Genomic DNA, 19,842 nt, shown 5'->3' with positions numbered 1-19,842 from the left:
ACCGCTCAAACCCCAACCACACTTTGGTCGATCCAGAAATAAGGCGATGATGACTGAAAATGGCTCATTGGTCAATTTTATTGAATAGATGTTGACTTCAAAACAGTGAAAAAGCAGCACTTTGCTCCTTAAGTATGGAAAAAAGGTGATGCAGAGACTGATGGATCCGTCTTCTTTAAGTTCCTAAAATCCCGATTCCTGACCTGCCCAGTTAGGCGTCTAAAAAAAACAAAAGTGTGGGAAAATGAAGATTTAGACCATTGAATATCACAGAAACTCCTCAAAACAGAATGTTTGTTAATTGCGGGAAATGTGAAAAGCAACATACATGTGCAAGCACTTAAGTGTTAACATTTCCCTTGTTGGGGTGTGTAATGTGTGTGTGCTGTTGGTGAGCACTGGGTGGCTGTCAGGGGTTGACAGGGACCCAGAGCAACCGGCCCAGATGGGAAACACTCAATGTTCCCTATATGCAAGTGATTTGTTGCCTTGAGGAGATCGGGCTGTTATGGTACTCCGAGTTGTTTGTGGCCTCTTTGGCAAATTACAAAAACTCCTTAATGAGAGAGGGGGAGATTTGCCGTTTTACAGGACAAGGTTATGGCTGCACTCCTGCTGCAGATATTCAAGCAACAGGGACAAAGGCAGTTGAACACATCAAAGGATAGCCCCTAAAAAGCTGCACAGTTTAAAAAAGTGAACTTTTCTCAAGTCCCATGGAGCTCCTCGTTGTCAGGTGTTGGGCCAGAGAGCCAACACATCAATCTACACTGACGTGCACGCACGTCCTCAAGGACTGAGGACAATACTTCAGAGCGCCAGTTCAGAGCTGTGTGTGTGAAAGAGTTGACATTCCACAGAAACGCACAAGGTCAACATCAAAAACGCACTTAAATGGCATGACTGAATGCTGAGGCAGACATCTGCAGCGGGTCCTAAGTGCAGGGAACTCCGGACTTTGAATAGTGTTCACCACAAGCCAGTGTGAGGGACCACCTTATTTACGTTGCTGAGCTGAGTCAGTGCGCTCAGGCATCGTTTTATGGTTGTTTGGAATCTACCTTGTCATTAGGCCTTTCAAGAGCAATGGAGGGATGAAAGCGTTAGCTCTGTTAAACTTGCTGTTACTGGCTTATTTCGTGTAAAGAGAGCTTTTGTTGATGGCTGTTCATCAACATTCTTTGGTCTTGCTGTTCGGAGCCGATCATTTGAGCCGCTTTGAACTGCCCTTGGTTTCTGTTGACCTGTGAAGCTATCTGATCGACCAAGGAAGGGAAAGTTGCCTTCAGCAACGGGACAGAAGTCGTGGTTTTTCTGCATTTATATATCCTCAATGTGTTTTACTCACTTCAGTCTTGGTGCTCTGGGCCTGCTTTTTCTCAATGTTCATGGCCAACACTTGGCTGCGGAACGAGAGGCTCTTGGTCTTCTCAATCACCTGTTGGTAAGGCGATACAGCGTTGTTCCCCATGACCACATGGCCCTAGAATGGATAACAGGTTCACGTGAGCAATCCGCCAATCAAAAATGACATTGTAGTCACAGCATCCGCCAAGCGTCCCGACATCCACATCGACTTTACTCATATCTTGATAATTCTATGTCATTCTGGAGGACTGGGCTGTGATTTGCTGATTACAGAGGGCTGTTGTGATGTCTATGCCAAAGCACGCAGGCTCAGCACACCATCACAAAGGACTAAGCTTATTCTGATCTGAATTACAGACAAAAGTCGGACAAAATGGATGTCTGTCGTTTGTGTTGTTACAATGGAGGAACACCTGGAAGAGTTTGAACTATAAATAGCTGTTTAGGAACATTGTTTAATTAGTTAAGTGCTGTTCTTATTAAATGAAGGGGTCTCACCAGTTTGGAGTCAATCTTTGCATCCAGCCTGGCATTGCAGATAAGGTTGACAATCCATCTCTCGGCTTCCTCAGGTGACATGTTGAGTTTGTCTGCCAGCATGCTGTTGAGGAGACAGGAGGAAAATTAGGTTTTAATTTCAACATAACACAGTAAAGAGATCTGCCTCAGCGCTGTGATGAGAAACAAGAAAATACCCAAAGATTAGCCTGGCACGTCTTCTCCCTGCCGGCAATAAATTTCCTCTTTAAATTTACTTTTAAGGAATGACGAAATCCAATGATGAAAGTCAGTGGAGCATCGGGTTTCGGGATGCACCCATTTACTTAATCAAAAGCAGACATTTGCGCCACCAAAGCACTGCAAATGCCACCAATTCCAATGGACCTATTTTTCTTTCTTCACCAAGAAAACATGGTTCAGTGGATGTCAGTTACACATTAAAATATTTTGACCCAGATGAAAACACACAGCAATAATCTGTGGCCGACCTGGTTCCAAGTCATTGTGTCCAAAAGACTTTGGTGGTTGGGGTCACCTCGGGGTTCAAATCTTGGATCGAATCAAAATGCAAGCTCCATAATTAAAATAGAAATATGAAGCAGACGTTATAAAACATGTTATTTGACAAGAAAAAGGGAGGATAAAGGGGACAAAAACACAAGGGGAGGGAGAGCTGGCACGTGTGCACAAATACTCCCGAAAAAATCCAATGTGTAAAAGACAGTAACTAATGTAAAACACACATAAAACATCTGATGATGCATCTAATTTACTTTAAAGAACATGTTATTATAGACATCAAGGTCTAAAAATCCATTTACTCAGATGTGAAGTGACCGCCTTATTTTGAGAACCTGTGTGCTTCTTGTCTTTTATCTGTACCCCAACACTGGCAGCTAAACTGGACACACTGCTCTAAATATTGAGCCAGCAGAACCTTTGGTAGTCCGAGACGTTAATGTGTCACAGCAGGAGTGGTGTATGTGTCATTCTTTGATCCAAACTTTCCCAGTACAGATGGCTTTCCTTGTGGCTTTAAACATAACTAGACCACTCTTTAAAACCCAACCTTGATACCCCCATGCCGACCCCCTTTCCCTGCATTTCCTGTCCCCTTATCCTGTCTGACCCCCCTCTAGTTCTTCTGTACTTCATATAAAGGCCCCAATAAATATCTCCAACGCCTGTGTGGCCAACCCACATTTACAGTAACCCTAGCCATTGTTTTATAAACAAGATCCTCCCAAATTTGAGGCACTGTCAGTGAAATTGGTCATCATGTGTATTTTTTGAAATTACACAGGGTAATGGGGCCAGTATATTCTACTAATTACCACTTCCTGTTCCATTAATCACATTTTGCCAGTCGGCTACTATTTGCACACACCAGGCGATCTTTCATAATACGGCCACACAAACCCCACCACCATTATTATACTTCTCCAATGTCATTCTCGCATCCAATATTGGAGAAATGGTCCAGAATTATCATCTTGAGCATTCGCACACAGATCACAGCAAAGTTTAACAAAAACGCCACTTTCCAATCCATGACTGTTAATGAAATGGCAACAAAACCACATAAAAAAGAAAGTGGAGTGATGTCAGTGTCCAGATAAGGCGTTAAAAGCCTGGACAACAAACCCTGGCATTACCTCAGCCTAATGAGCACAACAGGGTTTGTTCTCACAGTGACAATGCAGTTATCTCGATACTTTCACTGCAATGGGGGATGGCAGAGGTCAAAGAAATGACTTAAGAGTTGATTGATATGCATCTTAGTAGCCCAATGGAGGAGGAAAGGAAACAGTCAGGAAACACTGATGAACATCTCCATCACTCATCCCAAACTGCCACAACCCGGCTGGACAGCTGCCAACACTTCAGGTGATCAAATCCTTGAGAAAATGACACCTCCTGTGGATCATTATGGACACGAAACGAGTCGGGAGGCAGTTGTCACACCCAATTTTTGATTGATAACACATGTTGCCAATTTCTGATGCCATTATTTTGAAACGCAAGACCTCTATCCATAACTTTTGATTGAGGGAATATAACAGAGAGTCACCTCAGCATTAGCAACCAATGGTTGTCGGTCATCAGCAGACACGCCCCGCCACAAGCATTTAGAGATAATATTAGGCATTAAAGATGATCTGAATGGTATTTGTTATTGGTTGTGATTTTAGCAGTGTAATTAAATGATTGCTGCACTGGAGTACTGTGTGTTTTCTTTGGCAATTCAGTAAAGTGGGGGCACATGTCAGTCAAGTCCAGGTCAAATATGATGATCAAAACAAATAAGAGCTTGTTCCCTCACCGGGGAGTTGAAATAACCCCTTAACCTCCCCCTGTTCCTGTGCTGTGCTATTCACATCACGTTCACAGTGCCCCACAAAGCCCAGGGCTTGTGGGGCACTTGTGGGGTCTGTATCTGCATTTGAAACCTGTATTCAAATTTGTAATAAAAAGTCTGGCAATGTTTAATCCCCATGAAAGACTTAGGTATCAAAAGGAGAGTCATTTTATTCCCATTCTGACATCTGCAGCAGCAACCAGCAAGTATAATTCAATGTGACAATAAGAACTTTAAGAAAATAAAAACATGATGCAAGAGGGAGCAGGAAATGTAGTGGTCTACTACAACATTGACATCTTCTGGCCCTAAAGCCAAGCAGACGGCCTCCGTGAATGGTTTTACTTTACACAATCACGATCCTGTTCCTAAGGGGGAAAGGAGATCTTTTTCATTTCGACCCCTTACTCTCTCTGGCTCCTGAGCTTTCGACTTCAGGCTATGGGAGTTTGTTGGGTCTCAATATGTACCTCACACTTGGAGAGGTCAGACGTCGGGGTCTAACTCCATTAAGAGGGAGAGCATGTTTAATGGGGGTTATTCTCCAAAGCAGCTTCTCTCTTAACAGCTCTCTGGTCTAAAATAAATGGATTGTTAAATGCCAACATATTCAAACAGTTGGAAGACCATTCACACAAATGACTGCATTATTCAGCTTGAGGTAAAATGCTATTTTCTGAGTAAACCAAAATATTGTGGTCTTTTAAATGAGTCAGCTGTGAGGTGGAAAGATCTTGTCCCTTGTTTCAACCAATATCCTATACACTCCTTCCAACTATCAGTGAGTTGTTATGTAAAAATACAATCTCATAATGAGAGGGAAAACATCTGACCAATGGCCGTATGTCAAAAATTGTCGCTTTAAATGTCAAAGAGTGTGCTTAAGGTCAAAGTGGGGTCTTGCCACTGAAACATGTCATGGAAGGACTAAAGAAATAACCCCTGTAAATCAAACAAGGCAAACAAAGCTAAATTGGAAACACACAGGACACTGAAAAGTCTAGACAAAAGGATGCATGTATGTAATTACAAGTGCTGGCTAAATCACATTTTCACTGCCAACAGTATAGTTTTACATAAGACTTTATTGAATAAAATAAGTCAATTCTGGAGACTTTTGCTGCACTTTAGTATCCTGAGCTGTGGGCAAAAGGCGACCTATCAGTGAGAACATAATGGCCAAGAGCTGTAGAAACATCCTCATTAAAATTAGCCATCAAAATCATTTGAGCCCATGCTTTGCTACAGAGAGCTTCTGGGTAGCCAACTAATGACTTTGAATGCCTTTCAGAAAGATGTGTCGTCCATCGTCATAGTACCCAAAATAAAACACGGAAATCCCTGAAACTGTCCCCATGCTACTTCCGACCCCAGTCTGACAGACTGGGACAACGAAAAGAGGTGAAACTGCTAACTTTTGTGGTCTTTAATAAGTAAATGGATCTAATTGCAGTAAGTCTGCCAGAAAGAACCAGTACTCCTAATCAATTCCAGACAATCTGCAACTGGAGAGTTCGACAGGCCCCGATCACGTTCCATGGTTAAACCTTGACTGCAGACCTCTATAAAAGTCAGTGCAAAAACAACAGTATTAAATTGATAGTTTAGCAAATATATACAGTTTATGTGAGAGGGACAGTATACAGCAATGTTGTTTTCTGAAGGCACAGACTGATTAAATTCTGAACAAAGTATCAATGAAGCACTTTGGATAAAAAGCTTTCGAGATTCTTTTTCTGAAAGACTTCAAGAGCTTGAAACATGGCATCCGATCTGTTCTTAAAGAAAAAAAGATTGTCCAAAGGTTGACCTTGGACAGGTGGTTTTAAAAGTTTAGAGGAGACTACTACTAACCTCTCCACATAAATAGGGGTCAACAAGCCGTGTAGATGGGGCAATAAACCCTTATCTAGGAGGAAAATTCCAATAATCATTAAGCCTATGTTCTTTCTTACTTTCCATTTACCATTTGACCAGTTTAGCGACAGCAAACAGGACTTCCTGTCTGGAGATGTCTGCCTGAACTCAACTCAACTCTCATCATTTTGAAGAAAATGCAGAAGGAAGGTTAACAGGAATCCACACAGAAAACAGTTGATGAAACTCATTTTTTAGTTACTAACCTGATGCTGATGCACTGATGAATTCTGCAGAAGGTCTCAAAGATGAAAAGACGAGCATTTTCAATAAAGTCCTCCAGACAAGCAACCAGGAAAAAGTCATTCACAAGAACCTTGAAGACAAAAAAAAGCCCAGATTTTTATTTCTTCTTGTAAGTCAAAGCAGTTCAATAAGCACACAAAAAATAGGAACAAAAATTCATTATGGGTTTTAATCTGCACATTTCAATCAACTGATACATTATTCATTTAAGGAAAAGTAGTAAAAATATAGGAAGGACAATATTGGCAACTTGTAATCCCATTTCCAAGACTGGAAAAACTTCCAAAAATAACTGTTTGGTTTTGAGATACTGCAAGGTGCATGGGATCAACCCGAGAGCTTCACATTCTGCCATCGTGAGAAAAGACAACAGTATAAACAAGGTCAACCACTGACAACAACACATGCTCTGCCATTCATCAGCCTGGCGAGCTTATTTCAGCACATATTCAGTCAAGTAACCCAAGTGTCCTGCTACAGCACAGTGTGTGTGTGAAAGTGTGAACGTTCACATTTTAGTTTCTCCAGTCCATTACGATTCTCCAGACCTCCCTCTTCATCTGAATGGTTCTCCATGAATTACCAGTCCTTTGTTGCTCAAGTTTACAACGCTGTTATCTGTCCAAGTTCTGCCTGAATAAATCCAAATGACACGGTGCTATCAGGCGGCGCACATTTCAGCTATGACGACGCATATCTAAGGTTAGAACAGTTAAGTGCTCTAATTACTGTCATCTGGGATTCAAACCACAAAGCCTAAACAAATTCTGAATGAGTTTTCAAGAGCGCTTTTATGCACATGCTGGGGAGCCGGCCATAGGTGGCTCTTTACTTTGCATTCTTCAAAATGCAAGTACCTCACATCTGACAGTGATTGCAGATTTGGACAGGGTGGGAAAGACTCGGGGGGGGGGGGGGACAGGACAATTTAAACCAAACTAAACCCCCCATTTGAAAACAATTGGTTCAAACAATTACACAGAGTAAAGAGAAACTACAGAGAAGGAGAACTGAAAACAATACCCATATCTTGTCATTACAGCAATCAGGAAAGCAATGTCTGCCACTTCACAATGCTCATCAAGACAAGAGCACCTCCCAATAGAGTATCCGTTTACCTCAAACATTCCACGGTCACGAAACATCTCTTAACCTCTGAAATAAAAAACGTTTTAAATGTTTGCGAATGTTTGTACATTTCGACTGGGAAAATCTGCATTACTGACTTCAAACGAAGCCATTTGGGGAAAAAAATGTTTGCAGACCATCACAGGTAATGCATTAAAGGTGCAGTTAAACATTTTTTGAACCACCCACCTCGCTAAGGTTCGTTTGTGTGCTGAACAAGTTTGAAGGAGGCTTTTTGCACCGACTGGCCATGCTCTGCTCAAGTAATGCTGACAGATTGGTTCGATGTTTAAAGCACATGGAATAACTGAGGCTCTGACCAGAGAGGAAGCCCAGATTGAGCATCTATTTCAGCCACAACAGAGCCTCTGTACACAGACCCAATGAGGCCAAAGAGCAGAAAATACGCATGCTGTGTTTAACAAGACTTGTGACAGAGGGGGTGTGTCATGTCTTACATGTAAAAGGATATAGAATCTATATCGGTGATGGTAGATACCATTTAGAGCCAGCCCCTGGGGAGGGGGGAACTATTTTCCTCCTGAAACATTTCTTTAAGCAAAAAAATAACTTCCCAATTTATTTAATAATGATTTAGGAAGCAGGGGATTCTTTGAGTTAGTTTTAAACAGGTTAAAATAAAACCAAACTGTCTCATAACTGCTGGTGCAAATTATAAACATTTACTCCTGGCGCGCTGCCAGTTGATCGGGCCAGATGGTTTTCATTTTCAAGGTTTATCGTCAAGAGGCAAAAGATGAAAAGGGGGCCAAATAACCCCAAATCTTGCCTTTGCTTCCTCGGCGGGTCCAAATTATCAAGTCAACTGGGAAAACAAAATTATAGTGTGTAGGCAAAAGAATGATCTAGATCAAGTTCCACAGAATATACATATAATGCAGCTAAGACACCTGCTCTCTGTGAATGTGATTAATGGGCCCCGAAGGTGTCCTACAACCCTGCTAACCTTTGGAAGAATAATATGCATGTAAGAATTAATAAATCCTCATTTTGTCAAAAATTAAAACCCCAAAAAATAAATGCTGTTGTTCTGCTGATTGTCCACTTTCTTTTGCTTGCGTTGTAATTACTCAAAATAGAGCCATGCAGTGACTGCACTGTTTGTTAGACAACATATATTATTTTCCAACCCATATTTGCATTGGCAACATGATGTTTGGTTTTTAATTATCACATCAAGTTTCCTTATTCTTTAGTGACTATCCTGGACTTTAAAATGTGCAGGTTTAAAGCCTACAGTATATCAAATGAACGACCAATAATAATCAATATGGAAAGAATTAGTGCGACTTTGTTTTTTGCCACTTGTCCAGCCCTGCATTTAACGAGTGTCTGCACGCCTCTGAGGAGACATTTGCTTATAAAGCTTTTACTGTTAACTGCTACCCTGATGGGTCAATTACAGGCCATAGTAAATTCTGACAGAAGTCTGAGTCACACAATGACTGAGAGCAACTCTAAATTTGAAAATATGACACAATGAACAGGCTGTCACTGTTGTGTCTGTACTGGGCCCACACAGAAAAGCTGTGTGAGCAAGTAAGTCACACAGATTACGTCTTTATAGTGTTTACTACACTACATACGGAAGCTCGAAAGGCTGACTCAGAAACTGGAAGATGTCAAAAGGCCTCTGTTTGCAGAAAGAACAATAAACACCAACTGGTTACAATCAACGTTTGAGAGGCTACTCACCGATTCGCACTCCCTCAGTTTCTTCTGAGCACTGTCAAAGTCAAAATTCACATACAGGCACTCCACAAACTCAGTGATTGGATCTTTGTAGGTGTAAGATTCCTAGGGAAAAAAAAAAAAAAATCAAAAACGTGGCATTAAAATGAGAAATAATGTCTATTAAGATGACTGGATAATTTTTAATGAATAGAAGCCCTCAATAGTCTAAACAGTAAAGTTGTGATTAAAGAAAAAAAAACAGATCGCAGTTATTAACAACTTGTGTTGTTGTGGCTTTAGTTAAACATCTTTTATGTCTTGATTATTTATTGCCAAACACCTATTAACTGGCTGAACACATAATGAACAAATAATGGATGAGGCACCTGTTGTATGACCTTGACCAAGTCCTTCAGAACCTGGCGACGCTTGCGGACATCCTTGTTTGTGATGACCGCGGTGGTTAGGTAACGCAAGATGTGTGGGCACATGGTCTGAATAGCATTCAGGTATCTGGAATGGAGGACAGAGATCAAACCTTTCTTTAGAATGATGTATAGTGTATATTTTTTTTCTTGCTATGCATTTGTCTCCTGCAGAAAAATTGCCTGAAGGTATGACAAATTTCCCAACAAGACCTTTACTTCTGGACATGGGACCCAGCTTAAGCCTTCTCTTTCATTAGTGTTCTATGACAGGGAGTCGGGAAAGGAAACTCTGGTGAAAAGATATAGATCAGTGAGCAGCGACCTGCCCAGTAGCAGAAACCTAATCCATCAGCCACTGATGTTTCAGCTACAGATCAACTGGCTAAAGACTGAATTCAAGAGACATGATGCTGATCAAGGCTGATTTGTTTTTTAATCCCACTCTAACTCTGGAGACAGACTTCCGTTAAACAAATATACATAGAGGGTCTGCCCGATGCCACGTGCTATCACGGCAATCAATTGAGATTGACCGTTTCACCAAAATTTCCTATTGGTCTCCATTGAATCTCACCCTCCACTTAACCTCCTATTGACCAAATTGAATCTGAAAAGAGGAAGTAGCGTGGGCCCCTTCAAGTCTCCAATACCTAAGACCAGAGGAGCACATGGCGAACAGTTTAATTAACCCTGAAACAATTAAAGGGACAGGGGATTATGGTCACAGTTTTGTTTAGTCTAAAAACAGAAGTAGGCTGTTTGGCAGAGCCACTGGCAGCCTAGAGTTTTTAAAAAGGCTCTCTCCCTCTTAGCCTTTGTAGCGACCCGACTACCGTGAAGACCGCAAAGTCCCTTGCTGTGTTTCAGATTATTTTACACCAACTCACTCCCAAGGGGGGTCTCCAATGGCTTGAGAGCATTCAGAACACCCTACTGGACTTATTTTTTTCTAAATCTGAGGCAACAAGCATCGTGCTACTGTTTTGCTGAAGATACCACTAAAGCGTTCTGCCAAGAAAGTGTGAGAAAAGAATCAGAAGTATGAGTTCAACGTTCATCTGGTTAATAGGGCTGGGGGAGAAGAGACAGGGGGAAAAAGTTCCATTTCATGAAAAGAGAAAGAAAAAAAGGAAGTGAATAACAGACAAAAATGAATCGACTCAGCTCCTACAGAACAAGCATGCACCTGTATTACACTTGAACAGGGCTGCTTTACAAGTCAGTGTAGGCTGCCAGGAGTAAGCAAACAAAGCTTTGGACCAACATCTGCTGACTGCAGGGGTAAGGAAGGTCATATGTAGAGCTGAAGGCCAGCCACTGGTCACCACCTTCAGCCAAAGGAAGTACTGGTCAAGAGCTGGGAGACCAGAGCCAAGCCTCAGCGGGAAAAACATGAGGTTTTTAGATTGTGAAACTGCAAAGCACACAAAACTATAGTTTTCCGACACAGATGGTTGGGTGAGCTTTTCAGGAGTAATTATTGGGCAGACCACCTTAATCATTCCAAATAAAATGTAAAACGGTATATCCCAGGGAACCAGACAAATGAGTGTGTTGTGTTATGGTGAAATATGATAATGTATGTGGAGTCCAATTCTCTATACAATTAAATGCAGGAGGCAACATTACATTAAAATATACATATTATAAATTTGACTCACTGTGGCTGATACAAAAAGAGCTCAATGATATTGTCACGGCCTTTGGGGTGGTTGAAAAAGACAAAGAGAGACCAGTGGATGAGCCATGTCCTTTGCTGGAGGGATTGCAGTGGGGAGGTGACAGACTGAAAAGGAAAAATATTAGAATTTAAGAGGGAGAAAACAAACTATTGATGCAGAAACCTCTGCTACAGTCTCAAGAGCAAGAGTTGTCCTCTTTCCTTCTGAAGTACCAAATATAACAAGAAGCATTCATGTCTCCAGCATTACAAAATACAACTGCTCAATTTTAGGGTTTTAAGTAATAAGAGCCCATGGGCAAGGCATAAAATGCCACAGTATTGCAGTACTTAAAACAAAATGTCAAAATTAATGATTGTAAGGAAAATTCTGGGAAGGAGGCATTTACATTGTTATCAATAGTCTCCCTCAAGCGGGTGAGATCCTCCATGGCTGCTTCCCAGTTCTGCATCAGGATTTCAGAGGCCAGCTTGCCCCACAGCGAGCTCAACGCATTCCTATCTGTAGGTGGAACCTGGGGAACAGACATGATGCAATGTTCAGAACTTGAAGCACATAATATGGTAAACAATTGCTTTTCAACAAACAAATAGGTGGTTAAACCCCAGACCCACTCAGAGAATGGAACAATGTCATGTGTTTAAAATGGTTTGGTTGCATCCCCTGCACTTTTTCAGTTTAGTTGTGAAGCTTTTCTATCATGTGTCTGACGTTCTGCCCGAGTTGATCTAAATAATGTGGCCTGATGCTACATCTGTCTAAAATAAAGCATTGTAGATATGATGTGATAGCAAGCACCAAGACTTGTCCTGCACGGAACCAGAAGCATCACTGTATAATGCATTTGTTTCTAATTTATAATATCTATTCAATTGTATAATCCTGAGGGAATGGACTTAAGAGCAAAAGTGAAGTCGATGCTGAGAGACTGTTTCGTTTTTAATTAATGCAATATATTGCTGCATTTGATACTAGCACTGCAAGCAGCTAAGGGTAATATAATTGGGTAATGCTGTGGATCATTCTAAATCAGATCATACTAATGGTATAACAACAACACGGCAGAAATCGTTGGGATACACAAGGGCAAGGATTTTACATTCCTGTATGAGGACCGTAGCAGAACAGAACACAAAATGATGCCAACGAGACATTTTATGGAGGATATTCCCTCTTAAAAAGGGTCCATCTATTTGTTTCTGGTTTTCAAGACAGATTAAAAAACAAACAAAACACAGAATCAGGTAATGAAACACAGGTTTCAGAATGTCTCTAAACCCTAGCAAGCCTTGGACTACACCCCAGGCTCATGGGAAACTCTGTGCCACAGTAGTTCAAGATAACACCAAACACCAGACACGGTGACATGAGTCAAGCAGGAAGTCAGAGTGGGTGTCTGCCGAGCGGCCGGAGAAACCAAGATCCTAACCACACACCCCCGTGCGCCGCCGGACAGCCGCTGCAGTAGACTGTGACACATGACAGATGTAGGAGCGGGGGAAACACTAAAAAAGAACAGGTTTCCGCAGGAACCCCACAAATTATTCTGGAATAAAGGGTTTTCTTATAGACCAAAGTGTGCACTGATAACATTTTTTTTAAAACACTGTATGAACTAAGCAGGAAAAAAACTAAAAGCATCTTTGACAAGAAAGTACTACTCACATCTGATCCATTTTTTCCTAAAAAATACTAACAATCTCCATTACCAAAGTGAGAAAATACACGCTCAATTATAGAACTAAAGGTCAGCATTTCAATTACAGTTTTTTTGTTTGGTTTGTCCCCCCCCCCCCCCCCCCTTTGGAAATCCCTGCCTGCTATGTTTGGCCAAACTCCAGGTCATTATGGAAGCTTTCCACACATACAGAGACACACGCACATATGTACAGAGTCTGGTTCACTTCTGAAAAGCCTCAGTACCTGGGTTTTTCCAACAGTTACCTTGAGTTTCCACTGGTTTGTGAAATGGGCACATTTTCACTGACTGACCAGCAACAATAAATTTACTGTGCTGGGGATCCATCAGGATACTCTATCTTTATTCTTAACATCCAATCCCTGCTTTAAGTGATGATATGAATAAGTTGCTCTTTTCGGGCTAGGCCACATTGTAACAAGACCTGAGGCCTGGATTTTGCAAGGCTGGCTTCCTTCATTTAATTGACTGGGTTTCCCACATTAAATGAGTGTACAGAGCCTCACCTCTCCCATACAGGAGAAGAGAGACAGAAAAGGGGTCTGTGAGAATGAGAGGGCAAGAAAACATAGAAAAAAAATGTAGAGGGTGGGAGCAGGATACACTGGTCTCCTAATGAAATCCATTTCTACCTGTTCCCTGGCCTAAAAAGCCTCCTGCATTGTCAAGAGTAAGCAACAGATATCTAGTTACAAAGCATGACCTGGATTTAGTTTAAAATAAGTCAAACAATTCAAAAGGGCGAAAAAAAGAGTAAAGGGTAAAAGAACATTCTTCAATTAGAGCAATTTTGGTTTATTTAAACCAAGTTGCAAAGCCATAAACTGTTGTTGGATGACTGCATCATGTCCTCTGCCTACTCTCAAAGACATTTCCTTGGGCACATTACTCGTCTTCTCATCTCAGACACAGCTCATCCTTCTACAGATTTGAACAGAGTGGAGGAAAATCCATCAAATGAAGCACCAAATGCTTTATGGTTAGGGTAAGAGGGTTTTTTGTAGCGTAAAATCTGCGTCACTGCTCAGAGTTGTTGCCAGGTTTTTTTTCCTAGGACAGGACACTGCAGCATCACAAATGCAAACAGCCTGGCTCCTAACATCCAGAGGACAAGAGGCTATGGAGAGCTGTGTCAGATTCCAAGTACCCTTTCTTTAAAATAAATAAATAAAAATTCATCCAGGGTGGCCCATTGTTAGCACTGTTGCCTCACAGCAAGAAGGTTCTGGGCTTTTTTGTGTGGAGCTTGATGCTGTTAAGAATTCCCTTAAATATGTCTTACTGGGGAAATGCATGTAAGTTTGGGTTCTTATTCTGACTTTTAGAAACAGGTCACATTCATTTTTTTAATTTAAATTACCTGCTTGTAAATGCAGAAATGAGGTAAAATTGATGAGGTTCCATATTTCACGGAAGGACAAATTAAATTCTGCAGTGACTCAAACAAAGAAATTGAAAATATTTCCTATGAAAAAAGGCAGAGGTCTTTGCAGTCAAGCAGCACATTTACTCCCAAGTTCATGTTTTACTTATTTCTGAGATCGAATGGAGAAAAGCCACAAATGCCAAAACCCAGGCAGCAAGACTGGTTTATAGAATAAATAGAGAGTATTTGCAGCAACAAAAATTGTGCCCGTACTCTCTGAACTCTGTTATCACACTGTACATTTGTTTACATACTGTATATATTTGATCAGAATTATGTATCTCTTTCTCATCTAGTAAAAGACAAAAGAGCCTGATTAATACAGTCAATACATAGGCACACTTCCTACTGGCCCAGTTTCCCCTGGAACACCACGTTGATGCACATAACAGGATGCAAACTAAGAGAAGACTTATATAAATTAAGCGTGCTATAAACTAAGAAGTCGTGACAAGGGACTGGCCAAGGCACTCAAATCAATAAGCTGTCTGCCCAAGCCTGCCCCACAAGAAGACTACAGACAGATTATGCAGACCGTCACTGATCACTTGGCCCAGTAAGAGATTCTACTCAAGTATTAGACTCCTAATACAAAGGACGTGCGTAGAATTGAGCAGGCAATGATGTCAGCTTTTCACTTTCAATTATTCCTAAGTATTTCTTTTGCATGCAACCATTGGAATCAGAGTGAACCTGCAATCAAATGTGATGTTCTATTTTAATGTCAGAGAAATGCCTTAAGGAGCTATATAAATGAGGACAGTTAAAGACTCCAGGTAGTCTGTAAAGAAAGATGATGTACAATTGAATCGGTTGATGGTGTTGAGGTCATTGACAAGAACTGGAGACCTACCAGGACACGGAAGAAGTACAGATATTCAGCAGCACCAGAGTAGTTTCCACACTCGTACTGGAACTTGGCGTATCTGTAAAGCGTGTCCAGGTACTCCTGACGGAACTGGAAGAAAAGCAATCATCACTTTCAAAAGTAAGTCACCTTCACAAGAGATTTATACAAACATGTTGCAAATATTATCACCTATTTAGCATTATTATCAACCAATGGGGCGACAAAAAGGCTATCATTAAATAATAGGAAAAACAATAATTGTTTTATTGGTGTTGCATATTTTTTGTAAATAAATCTTTCTCTCTGAAATCTTATCTCCTTAATATAAAATCATGCACCCCATCACCTTACAGCAGTGTGCCCTGACATCACACCAAGCAGTGGGTACTGTGGGACATTCAGGCCTTTCCCACAGCACACACCGAGGGGCCCTGAGTCTAAGCTGTTGGGAGGTAGATTTGGGATGGCAGGCAGGTCAACAGTATACCGGAGTGGGAGGGGACCAAAGGAGGGGAAGGGTAAGAAGCCAAATATAAATATAGAACTTCCAGCATTCTTGTGGCTCTCATCCCGAGCTATTCCATTTATTCTTAACAATTCACCACAGAATGTAAATGTCTGCAGAATTTGTGCAAGCCATACAAACCCTGAAAATGAGTTAAGGGTTTGTACCCGCCTACTTTCCCTCCTCTAAAACAAGCATGGGTTCACACAAGTGGCATGGGAAATGCAGTGAGAAAATAAGAGTTCAGCAAAACTCACGTTGTGCTTTTCTGCCAAATAGTCAAATAGCATTCGTCCATCCCTGCAAAATAAAATCAAAATTAAAATGGTTTGTGGAGGCAGAGGTCATTTAACTCAAGCTGCTGTTTGGTAGACATCTTAGAGTTTTAAAGCATCAGTCAGGTATATTTTTTCCACTTCTGTTCTAAATCAAGAGCTATATAGACACAACACCCTTTTGACTTTCAAAACAAGGGGATGTGTCACTTATTTACATTTGGTTTGGCCAATTTAAATCTATGTTAGCGATGCCTAAAAAATGAAGTCTGGTAAGAAAAGTGAGCCCAAGTATCTGCAGGAATGCTTTCAGAGGCCAGATACATTTTTACAGCTTGCAAGAAACCACAAATGTTGCAGAAATCACAGTTAAAAAGGAGGAATATTTATTAATAAAAAGTGAATTAAATGAATGCTTTAGTAAACATTTGCTGAATCATGTGTGATTTGTGCATCAGTCATGATAGGAAAGTATTTTAACCTCCATCATGGAGGTTAAAATACCAGTCTCTGTTAGCAAAATAACTCACCATAAAGCAAAGCAACCTAAGGATTTTTATGACCGTGTATTACTACTGCCTGTACTGTATATACACTGTACTACAGGTATAAGTCATAACACTGTATATGGGCAAACGGCCTATTGGGGCGAGGTCTTCTCTCTCTGAGTGCTCTTATCTAGTATGGTCTTGTAGTCTATCTAAGCTTCAATTGTGTTGCATGAAGTATATTGTTCCAGGAATTATGGAACATAGACCCTGATTATTCTCAGAGGAGAGTGATACATTTATATTAAAAATACTGGTAATATACATTATTTGTGCCCAGAAACACAAGTAAAGGGCAATTACACATAAACTTTTTTCATAATGATCTAACATTTTTTAAAATGTGCTTATTGTAATATTTTCTCTTAGGTTTAGAGAAGAGTCAGGTGCTGAAAGGTCCAACCAGTGGTGAAAATTGAAGAAAAAAATCTGTATAACGTTACTGCCACCTCCTGCACTGAACAAGCCAGACATTCATCATCATGCATAACATCCACAACATATATTGCACAATTTGAATCGGTTTTAAAATATGGTGCATGATACCCCTGTCAGTGACTTTTGACAAAAAACTCATCAGGATTTACCTGGTAGACTGCATTTGCCTTGTGGTCTCTGGGTCCTCAAACATTTTTACAATTGGTTCAGTCTCCGACTGGAGCTGCTTTAACTGGGCTACAACTTCAGTCCTTTTTTCCTTTAGAGCTGACACACAAAGAATGAAAGTCATTGTTCAACATCATTTCAACTTTTCATGATATAAAATCCAATAAGCATATACAGTACAATAATACTTACTATAGGGAATGTCCTTTTCAGGAAAAAGACTTCTGTGCACATCCATGGCAAAATCCACCATGTTTGTTTCACTGAGAAGGTCCAGTTTGCCATTGAGCAGCTCCTCTTCATTGTAGATCTAAAACACAAAAACAAGTTTTTTTCCCTCACCATCTCAAAGTGCAGTTCTGCCAAAATAATTTACATTCGTATGTAATGTTAAAATGTCTACTTGTTTTTTTAAGTAAAAGACACAAAGAATATGCACCATCTAATGAATTAAACTTCCATTTATTTGTCAGTGAAACTGCTAATACTCCTTTTGTGGTCATATACATACTTACATTATTCAAAGCATGAATACATAAACAAAAGCCCTACAACTCAAAAACGTTTTGAATAAAAATAGACTAAATATGTTTCATATAACAAAATTCCCCTTCATAAAGTGGAAAAAGCCACACTTTCCACAGGATATTTTAGTGTCCGAGTGTCTTGAAAACCGCTTTACCGCTAATATATATCATAAAGGGGTAAAACACGTTTATATACATCTGTTTAACCTTTTATACACGCCAGGAAATCTCCAATAATATATTTCTCAAATAATCCAAGCCTAACACTATTCTGTTTAGTAGATAATGTCAAGCATCTTATAAAAATGATGACTAATAAAGGATAAAGGATTAGTGAATATGTTTTAGTGAGGTTTTTACTTAAATTAAAACACATATGTTAGCTTGATTTTGTTAGCATCGCTTTGGCTGCCACATACATGTTTTAATGACCTGTTTTGACCGACTGGGTGGATACATTTCCGAGACCGTTAGCGTCTAATGCAACAGAATAATTCCGGCACTACTGATAAGACGAAACGAGCGTACCTAAAACGCCACACCGGCTCGTGGCTCGCTTAAGCAAAGTAAAGTGTGAAATAATCAACAGACATCCGGTTTAATTTCGCGCGCTAAAATTATTGGAATGCTTTTACAAGTAGTGCGTATCCTTAAAGTTAAGCCAAACAATGTTTTATTTTGTAAATAGCTAGTATTCCCATCTTTGCTTCGATGACTATCAGCAATTTCAGACTTTTTTCCAAATACTTGATCACGTGTGCTTTTATTCTGAAAAAAGGTATTCATATTTCCGACTACGCGACATAATTGTCGCACACACGTTCAACTACAGAAAATGTGATCCAGAACGCGGCGTACCCGGCGGCTACCACTGTAAAAACTCATTTTTGCTGTCTTAAAATAACAAATACACAATCTAAATGTAGCAGTGTAAACTCAGTTCGTACCTCTTTGACAGAGAGAAACTCAAGCAGAGGAAAAACAAGATGACGGTCTAAAAAGTGGGCAATCTTGGTGGTGAGATCGTACTCCGCCATCTTTGCTGGGACGAAAAGGAAGCGGAAGTACGTTTCAGCTAGCAGTCTTGCCGACTCCTCTTTTTTCATTCGACAAATTATATACAGTACAAAATTAATGAACAAAAATGTTCAGAATGAAATGCAGTTACCAAACGTATAGAAAATAGAACAAACCAAAACAATATAAGCGCTTATGTTTTTCCAAACAAGCAAGCAAAACAAGTCGATCAGTTTAATTTTTTTCAAAGTATTTTCTGTATAAGAGATCAATATGGCTTTAAAAAACAATAATATTTGGTCATTGGTTTGCATATTTTGAATAGTGAATATGAAATTTGGCTATAATTATGAGAAGGTTGATTGGATACAGATTTTGTTTCTTATTTTCTCATAATCTAAATAAATTTGGAATTTTGAAACTTGAGGTTAATCAAAGTATGAGTGTAACTATGTTCCCAAAATAAGATATATTGTGTCATCTATTATGCCACAAAAAGAGTATGTCAATATTTGTTTTTGTACTGTTAATTCAAAGGTTGGAATATGATTTTTTTTTTTTAAATGCCATGTGGGGTGGATTGCAAGCCTAAAGTGTCATCTGTTTTCTATATTTTACCTTATTGCATTTTGTGTTCTATAGTTGCTGACTAGTCAAAGTTAATCAGTACCAGTACTTGCAAGAAATTTGCGTCATCTCGCCTTTGGTCTAAGCCAGGGTGGGATCAGCAGAGGGCTTGTGTGGGGTATCCATGCTCTGACTGCCGAATGGGCGCCTGACCACAGACATAGCCTGACCGCCGTGAGTGCCTAGAAACAGAGGATGAGCTCATGGCAGTTCCCACTGCTCGCTGGGGACAGAAAAAGTGGAAGGCCCGGCTTACGCGCTTTCACATCAGTGTCCATAACAGCAGAAAAGGTGAACGAGACGTCAGGTCAGATTTGCTGCTTGTCACTTTTGACAATAAATGTCTTCAAGATTCACCATCAGATTATGATAGAAAATGGCCAAGTTGACAACACTACAGCTTTGGCCAGAGAGATGCACCAACCGGGGACATTCCCA

The 19,842-nt window shown here is 40.3% G+C and overlaps 1 protein-coding gene across 1 annotated transcript; it reads right to left on the bottom strand.

Moving 5' to 3' along the window:
- Positions 1–54: 54 nt before the first annotated feature.
- Positions 55–18,863, bottom strand: eif3ea (eukaryotic translation initiation factor 3, subunit E, a). Its single transcript, XM_003965897.3, has 13 exons — positions 18,708–18,863; positions 17,426–17,543; positions 17,215–17,332; positions 16,062–16,104; positions 15,303–15,407; positions 11,713–11,838; positions 11,304–11,428; positions 9,601–9,727; positions 9,236–9,337; positions 6,352–6,461; positions 1,867–1,969; positions 1,349–1,483; positions 55–219 (listed from the first exon to the last, which is right to left on the bottom strand). Exons 1-13 carry the CDS (start codon positions 18,795–18,797, stop codon positions 184–186), a joined length of 1,338 nt encoding a protein of 445 aa, XP_003965946.1. The 5' UTR covers positions 18,798–18,863; the 3' UTR covers positions 55–183.
- Positions 18,864–19,842: the final 979 nt, after the last annotated feature.

This window comes from Takifugu rubripes, chromosome 7 (genome assembly GCF_901000725.2).
Source record: "Takifugu rubripes chromosome 7, fTakRub1.2, whole genome shotgun sequence".
Classification (NCBI taxonomy): domain Eukaryota; kingdom Metazoa; phylum Chordata; class Actinopteri; order Tetraodontiformes; family Tetraodontidae; genus Takifugu; species Takifugu rubripes.
The sequence above is the reverse complement of the archived record's forward strand: the minus strand, read 5'-3'. Positions and strand labels throughout refer to the sequence as shown.

What these genes read in the sequence shown, in the direction of transcription:
- eif3ea (XM_003965897.3), bottom strand. Translation starts at nt 18,797, where the DNA reads ATGGCGGAGTACGATCTCACCACCAAGATTGCCCACTTTTTAGACCGT. An exon ending in CTCTTTTTGTATCAGCCACA is followed by an intron (nt 9,728 to 11,303) that starts GTGAGTCAAATT and finishes CCTCCATTCCAG; the next exon opens with ATACCTGAATGCTATTCAGA. An exon ending in CATCAGTGCATCAGCATCAG is followed by an intron (nt 1,970 to 6,351) that starts GTTAGTAACTAA and finishes TCTCCTCAACAG; the next exon opens with CATGCTGGCAGACAAACTCA.